The following is an 8,049-nucleotide window of genomic DNA, read 5'->3' as shown; positions in this document are numbered from 1 at the left end:
GAAAGACAGGGTGGGAAGCACCTACAAGAAAGCTGTCTACAAGCAGTACACGGACTCCATGTACACCACTGAGGTCCCTAAGCCTGTCTGGCTGGGGTTCCTGGGGCCTGTCATCCGAGCAGAAGTGGGAGATACCATTCAAGTACACCTAAAAAATTTTGCTACTCGACCATATACAATCCATCCTCATGGTGTTTTCTACAAAAAGGACTCTGAAGGTAAATGAGCTACTGCCACCATGGAGACCGATCTTTCTCACTGGGAATTTAGGAGTATGCATGGAGGAGAACTGTCCATAAAGCAACTGCATTTGGGTGTTTGGTGAAGACACCAGGTGTTGGGTTAGCAGGACCATGGGGCTGGAGTCCTGGCCTGGGCCCAGGTTTCTTGATTTTAGAAACTCTAAAACACTGATCAGCTCTAGAGATAGTAGAGAGACTGACTGTGGGGACACAGTGCAGAATTGAAGGCAAAGCAGCACTAGGCAGAATGGAAATAATCCTGCTGACTGTGTGCTGACCTGTTTACTGGGCAAATTGCCTTACAGTGGCTCTGTGCCTCAGTGCCTCTTTGAGGAAGTGATGATTAAACACTATTTCAGCCTTGGGATGGTGACTCTCAGCTCAGTATAAGGTGACATGTGTGGGCATCTTGGCTCTTCTTGAATGGATGTTGTGATTGCTCAATTGTTCTAGGATCCCTGTATCCTGATATGTCCCCCCAGGATCAGAAGAAGGATGATGCTGTTTTCCCAGGAAGGAATTACACCTATACTTGGACTGTCCCTGAAGATCACAGTCCAACTGATGATGACCCAAACTGCTTGACCTGGATCTACCACTCTCATATTGATGCACCTAGGGACATTGCATCTGGATTAATTGGGCCTTTACTTACATGTAAAACAGGTAAAAACACCAAGAGAAAGCAGCTGAGGCCTGCAGCTCCATAATGTAAAGGTCTTATGGTGACATGAATAAGGATAGGATGTGAAGATACTCTGGTGTGCAGCTCCCAGCTTCAGGGGGAAATGCAGCTTGGTTAGAGAGGACAGTACCTGGGCTCTGGCTGGATTCTGGTCATTGCATTCTCCTTATCCCATAGTGGTTGGGCAGGTGAGCTTGCAGGCCTCTTGATCCAAGAGAGCTGCTTGACATGTTAAAAGCAAGACTCTTTTCCAGGACCTAGTTTGTGTATGAAAATCATGGTGACTGGTTGGTTCCAGTGAGAAGACTGAAGGTGTTGTAGTTGAGGAGTGCAGTGGCAGAGCTGCTTGGAGAGAGAGCTGTATTGGCAGGGATATATTGGAAAAGGGTGAGCTGTGAGGATGTGGGAAAGCATCTGTTCCCAGCTCATGTGACAAGACTCTCTGCTGCTGTGGTTCTAATCTCTTGCCTGATGTGTGATTTTCTGCATGAGTGATTTTTTGCATTCATTCCTCTCTCCTTTCACCTCAGGAACGCTGACTGGCAGCTCTCAAAGACGCTCGGATGTGGATGTTGATTTTTTTCTGATGTTCAGTGTGGTGGATGAGAACCTAAGCTGGTACCTGGATGAGAACATTGCATCATTCTGCACAGATCCTGGCTCTGTGGACAAAGAAGATGAGGAATTCCAGGAGAGCAACAAAATGCACGGTCAGTGTCGCCTCTGTGAGGCTACTGTGTCTGCTGAGACACTCAGGAGTGTCAGTGATCCAGGATCTGCTCTGAGGTCATGTGTTTAGCAAATAATATCTCAGGGACAGTGCAATAACTTCAGAAAATTGAAGTATTGTTTTGATTTTTTCTTTGGCTTGAGTGAGCTTTTATAACCTTTGTTTTAGGAATGAGCTGGGGAGCTGGGCTCTCCCAAGCAGAAGAGGAGGAGGAGTTCTGGTTAGGTCCATCCTCCTATTGTGTCTGTGCTGTCACCCACTGGCAGGAGCTCTGAAGTCTCCTTTTCTGCTCTCTAATTTTGGCTTGCTTGTTGTTGCAGCTATTAATGGTTATGTGTTTGGCAACCTCCCTGAGCTGAAGATGTGTGCTGGGGATTCTGTTTCATGGTACCTCTTTGGGATGGGCAATGAGATTGATGTTCACACAGCCTACTTCCATGGAGAGACACTCAAAATCCGGGGCCACAGGACAGATGTGGCCAGCCTCTTCCCAGCCACATTTGTTACAGCAGATATGATTCCCAGGAACCCTGGGAGATGGCTGCTGAGCTGCCAGGTCAATGATCACATACAAGGTAAGGCAGGGGGTGGAATATGTCATGGACTCTGTGTCCTCTGGTGTTGATATACGTGATGTACAGTGTGGTAGGGAACAGTGTCTTGGGTGTGGAAAAATGTCCCTATGACATTTTTCCCTATCACCCACAGATGAGTGGGTGATGCCTTGGACTTGATGATCTTAGAGGTCTCTTAGAGGTCTCTTCCAACCTCATTATTCTGTGTGATTCTGTCTTGTAAAATTGGAGTGGGTTGGTTACTAATGTGCAGGGCAGCTTTGGTAGGGGTGACTTGTACCATGGTGTGATGTTTGATGTTGGGTACAGCTGAAAGCTGAGATGAGGCAGTGCCTTAAGAGCTCTGGTCCCTGTAAGAGGCACTTGCATGATAGATCTGAGGACAGCAGAAGACTGTAGCAACTCTAGGTCCCTACTTCCATAGCATCCAATATCTAAGGTTGGAAGTTCTGCTCACAGAACTCCTTGCTGTGGAGTTATCATGTTCTCCCATCCATGGGCCTTTTGGGACAGCAGAGGGGAGCTGGGACTGCCCATCAGGCTGGCTGGAGGGGCTAAGTGAGTATCCACCTTCATGTTTTGGGCAGCTGGGATGGGGGCACTCTATGAGGTCCGGCCCTGCTCTCGGCAAGCTGCAGCCCCCAGCCTGGGAGGGAGAGTTCGGAGATACTTCATAGCTGCCAAGGAGGTGCAGTGGGACTACGGCCCCTCAGCCCTCGACCAGCTCACTGGGAAGCAGCTCACTGACCCTGACAGGTGAGTGAGAGGCTGCTGGGCTTGGGCAGGGTTTGGGGAGTCTGGCCTGCATCAGGAATGCTGCTCAGGAAAATGTGGAAGTTCTTTCTTTTCAAAATACATGCCTGCTGCTCACATGGGGTGCATTTCCTGGGAAGGTCAATCAAACCCTGCTATAGCTGGACTGCCCTGAGAGCAGTACATGTACCTTGGGGCATTCCCATGAGAGAGTTGTGTGGCACAGCTGTACTCACAAGCAGCAGAAGTCTCAGCAGATGTACAACATGTGCTGCCACATTTGTCTCTGGGCTTCAGTTCTGCTTGCTGTGCCTAACCTAGGAACAGATTGATCTATTTGAGAAATGATTCAAAACACCCCTGGTGCAGCAGACACAGGGTGGCATTGCTGGCCTGCAAATGGGCCTCAGGCTGGTGTTGCTGCAGGATGCAATTTCTAGGAAATCAGATGCCAGCACTTGGGTGGCAGCCCTCCATCCCATGATCAGGAATAGCAGTTGAGAGACTTCCTGTTCAGTCTTTGGCTAACTGAAAGAGATTCTTCTCCTTCCACAGAGATTACGTCCCTTCCCTAGTAATCTGTTGGGAGAGGATGTTCCTTATTCAGGTGGAGAAGAGGAAATGTAGAGTGGTTAATTATTTACCCAATGCCATGCAGCAAACCTTGCAGACCTTAGACCTGTGAGCTGGCCTTGTAACTGCGCTGCCTCTCCTGCAAGGCTCGTTACTTATATTTGGTGAGGGTGGTAGTGGAGGAAATAAATACCTTTACAGCTGTTTATTTTAGTTGGCAATGGGGCTGTCTCCAGCTTCTGAAGAGGCTGGAGTTCTAGCACTGCCTTCCCACTGACTGCGCTGCAGTTTTGTTCATTTCTTCACAAATCTTGTGTAGTGATGCTGATCTCACCTGGCCTGCTCACCTGGGAGAGGGTTTTGTGCTACAGGTGCTCCCTGAGCACACATGCAGGTGAGGAGTCTGTAAGGGCAAAAAGGCTTAGTAGAGTCAAAGCTGTGCTTGTTCCAAACTAGGGATGCTGTCCTTGTCTGAAATACTGCTTGATTTGGAGATACTAATGGCCTGGCCTGTGGGAGCAGGGGGACAGGGCTCGTTTTTCTGTGACATGACCTGACATTTGCTTTTTGCATTTAGTCCTGCTGAGCAGTATTTCAAGCGTAGCCTCTACCGCATTGGGGGTGTCTATTGGAAGGCAAAGTATGTGGAATACACTGATGAGAGCTTTCGTGAGGAAAAGCAGCAATCAGAAGAAGAGAAACACCTTGGAATACTTGGTGAGAATCCTCCAGGAACACAAATCCTCTGCCAGTGTCTGTCAGAAGGGTGCTGATGCTGGGAGTGCCAGGTGGCTGAACCTGCCTGCTCATTTTGGGGGACAGGGAGGGGCACAAGAGCTGCTTCACAAGTCACATCTGAACAAGGCAAGGTGCAGGGTGGTAGAATGGATAGAATCACTTCAGGGGTCATTCTGAAGGTGTTCCAGAGGTAAGACTCAGGGATACAGTACAGTACGTGTGACTAGAGCTAAACAGATCACAGCAGTAGCTCCTGGTTATGTGTTTTTGACTGAGCCCCTTCAAGGCATGCTGCAAACCCCAAGTTCTCACAGAGAGCTTTCTCTCCTGGATGGGTGCTTGAGGACAGGCATGGTGAAGGCTCATAGCTCCTCTCTGGCTGGCTGGGTCATGGGCTTGGAGGATCTCACGCCTCTGAGGCACATGTTTTGGGTGGAGGGGGCCTTACATGGGTGGGGGAGAGACATGGGCTGTTCCTGAGGGCATTCCAGCACATATTCCTGTTGTGTTACTTCCCTGTATGAAGGTGTGATGCCTCTCTGAGTTATCCTGTGCACCCAAACTGCTTTCTGACAATTCTTGCCAGCCCCTTCTCCCACTGAGCTCCCTTCAACAGCAACACAGCCAGACCATCTGTTGCCTCTCATCTTTGGCCCTGCAGCTTGGAGGAGGGTGCCCTGTCTGCTTTGGTTTGCCTGATGGCCTGGGGAAGTGCTCTGTTGCTGATGTGCTCTCCCTGCTCTATTCCAGGTCCGGTGATCAAAGCTGAAGTTGGAGACACCATCCTGGTGACATTTTTTAACAAAGCCTCGTGGCCCTTCAGCATCCATCCACATGGAGTGTCCTATGGGAAGGCATCGGAGGGGATGTGGTACCATGATGGTTGGTGGATCCCTTTCCTTGAGTACCCCCCATCACCCTTCAGAGGTGCTGGGTGTTTGGTTGACAGGAATGAAATAGAGCCTGCTCTGAAATAGCTGGTGAGAAGGTGTGACAGAGTTTGTGCAGGGACTCAGGAATAACCCTGTAATCCCTGTTTTAAAGGCCTGTCCCAGAGTGGGGTTTCTGTGGCACCACTGCACAACTTCACCTACCACTGGACTGTGCCAAGGCACGTGGGGCCCACGTCCAGTGACCCTCCCTGCCTCACCTGGATGTACAGCTCAGCTGCAAACCCTGTCAAAGACTCCAGCTCAGGCTTAGTGGGGCCTCTGCTCATCTGCAAGGCAGGCACTCTGGATGACAACAACAAGCAGGTAAAGGGGTTTTCCTGCGCTATTCCTACCAAGTTTTTGCTTTCATGTAGAGAAAGGAAGCATCAGCAAAACATTAGGGAGCATATTTAAAACAAATGTGCAGTAGTGTGAGTCCAGGAGAGTCAAATCAAAGCCTTGTTGTTGGCCAAGTTGATGCTGGTACAGCTGGTATCAACTTTTTCCAGGCAAGTAGTGTTCTGGGAAAGGCCAGTAGTGTTCTGGGCTCTCAAGAGCTGCCCTCAAAACAGTTCCTGAGCTCTGCTTTTAATTCACAGATAAACTTGGTTGAACAACTGTGTCTTGGAACTTTATCTTTTGTCCTGAGGCTTGTGTAACGTACTGCTTTCAGAGAGGCACATGGAATAGTCCTTGAGTCCCAGAAACACTGAAAAGATGTTTTTGCTTACAGATATTCTGCTTGGGTGATACAATGCTTTGAGGTTTAGGTGAGCCTCATTTATTCTGCCAGAGAAGTTAATTTTCAAGCAGAGCTGGCTACAAAAAAGCGTGTGAAAATCCATGTCAGTCTTGCACTTTTGATGGAGAGGTGAAACCTGAAGGCAGCCAGAACTTCCTCTTGGAATTTCACTCAGAAGTAGTCTATTCCTGGTAGTAAATCTAGGGAAGACAGTAAATTGATATCCCTGGGGAGGTACCAGACAGAGGAGCAGAGCCTTGTTGTAAAAGACGACAGATGGCAAATCAAACCCCAACTGCTGTCCTGCAGTGTGGCTCAGGGAGTGGTGACAGATCTGGGGACTGCTGTCCTCAGAGCCTTCCTGGGGGAGCTCACAGTCAGTGGGGGCACCATGTGGCTAAATCAGGAGTGTATCAATGTGTACCCAAGGTGGAAATGTGGATCTGCTGAGCAAAGAGGATTGGGAATACATACAGCCCTTGAGGTGAAGGAGCTGTGATAATGATAAACATGGGCAGGTATTGGAAGCATGTAAGCAGAAGAGACAGACCTTTGTGAATGTAAGACGGGCAGAAATCACCTGGGGTGGCAATTCTGGCTCCACAATCTCAGGCAAACCTTTAATGAATGTTTAATTGTGGAAGGTGCGTGGCTATTCTGCTGTACCCATGTGCTGCAGCATGGGAATTGCTCACCTTCTCAGCAGGCTGGCTGCCTATGTGCTGCTGAGGGCAGTGACACCAGCAGGAGAGTCTGGACACCATCACAATGTTCTTTTAGTAGGGAACCACCATGATTTGGAGTGCACTTCTTAGGAGAATTAATACTGAAGGATTTAGGGTAATTAAAAATCCCCAATCCAGGCCTGTGATAGGAGGTAGGAGGGGTGTGGTATGGTCATCAGCCTGCCTTGTGTCTGGCCTCTGGTCTTGGGACTGGTTTGGACAGACACTTTAGGTGTAGGGGAGGAAGGGGGCACTGACTTCGTGGCCTTGGCTGAGTTTTGTTTATTTGTTAATGCAAAATATCATGGAAAATGCACAAGTGGTGCCTTTTATGAAATAAAAGATGAATGTTCAACATAAGTAAAGGGACAGAGTCCTGTCCCTCAATAAGCCATGTTTTAAAATAAAGAGGAATACAAGACCCAAGCAAAAGAGATTTAACTCTAAGGATACTTAATTGTTGCATTTTAAAAGTTAACAACCATCATTGTAATTATAGAAAGGGATCGACAAAGAATTTTATCTTCTCTTCAACGTGTTTGACGAGAACCTCAGCTGGTATTTAAATGCCAACATAAAGTACTACTTGAGGATGGAAGAGACAGCTGTGGAAAAGGATGATGACTTTGAGGAATCCAACAGGATGCATGGTATGGTTGGATGCTGCTCTCTGACAGCAGGGATGAACCTGCAAAGCATGGGCTGATGTTCACCTAAAGGCTGAGCTGGGGGCTGGAAGGGCTGTGTGGTGTTGGCCTGGAACCAAGCCAGGCTGGAGGCATCAGGAGAGACATGGACAAGCAGCACAGCTGTCTGGAGAAGTGTGCTCTGAGTGTACCCAGGGGTGAATTACAAACAAGTTACCCTTCTTCTGACTGGCAGGCCTGTCCTACAAGGTGTATGCTCAAAACCTCCTGGCTGATGCCTGCCTGCAGAGAGTTAATTGCTTTCTCCTTTCCAGCCATCAATGGACTTATGTTTGGTAACTTGCCTGGGCTGGACGTGTGTGAAGGAGACAGAGTGTCCTGGCACCTCCTGGGCTTGGGCAGCGAGGCAGACGTCCACGGAGCTGTGTTCCAGGGAAACACCCTGCAGATCAACGGCATGCGGAGAGATTCAGCCAATCTGTTCCCACACACATTTGCCACTGCTTTCATGCAGCCTGATCACAGTGGTGAGTGCCTGCACAGCTGCCTGGGCAGATGGAAGAGTCTCCCATTGTGGTATTTGCTGCTGTGGCAGATTCTCTAGCGTGGTATGAACTCTTACAGGGTCAGCTCTGCTACGGGTGCTTATTATGTAAGAAAGCTTCCTGAGATGATGTATTTGTAGGACTTTGTTGTGCCATTCCTGC

General features: G+C 48.8%; 1 protein-coding gene across 1 annotated transcript in view; it reads left to right on the top strand.

Moving 5' to 3' along the window:
• HEPH (hephaestin) overlaps positions 1–8,049 on the top strand; it is a 21,633-nt gene that overhangs the window by 5,030 nt on the left and 8,554 nt on the right. The window contains exons 3-12 of the mRNA XM_031062683.1: positions 132–218; positions 725–908; positions 1,458–1,637; positions 1,978–2,232; positions 2,820–2,988; positions 4,136–4,275; positions 5,047–5,178; positions 5,341–5,552; positions 7,195–7,345; positions 7,657–7,869. Of these exons, the coding sequence (XP_030918543.1) occupies positions 189–218; positions 725–908; positions 1,458–1,637; positions 1,978–2,232; positions 2,820–2,988; positions 4,136–4,275; positions 5,047–5,178; positions 5,341–5,552; positions 7,195–7,345; positions 7,657–7,869 (1,666 nt within the window). The 5' untranslated portion in view covers positions 132–188. The remainder of the gene's footprint in view (positions 1–131; positions 219–724; positions 909–1,457; positions 1,638–1,977; positions 2,233–2,819; positions 2,989–4,135; positions 4,276–5,046; positions 5,179–5,340; positions 5,553–7,194; positions 7,346–7,656; positions 7,870–8,049) is intronic.

The sequence above is a fragment of the Geospiza fortis genome, unplaced genomic scaffold (assembly GCF_000277835.1).
Source record: "Geospiza fortis unplaced genomic scaffold, GeoFor_1.0 scaffold874, whole genome shotgun sequence".
In the NCBI taxonomy this organism is placed as follows: Eukaryota; Metazoa; Chordata; class Aves; order Passeriformes; family Thraupidae; genus Geospiza; species Geospiza fortis.
The sequence above is the reverse complement of the archived record's forward strand: the minus strand, read 5'-3'. Positions and strand labels throughout refer to the sequence as shown.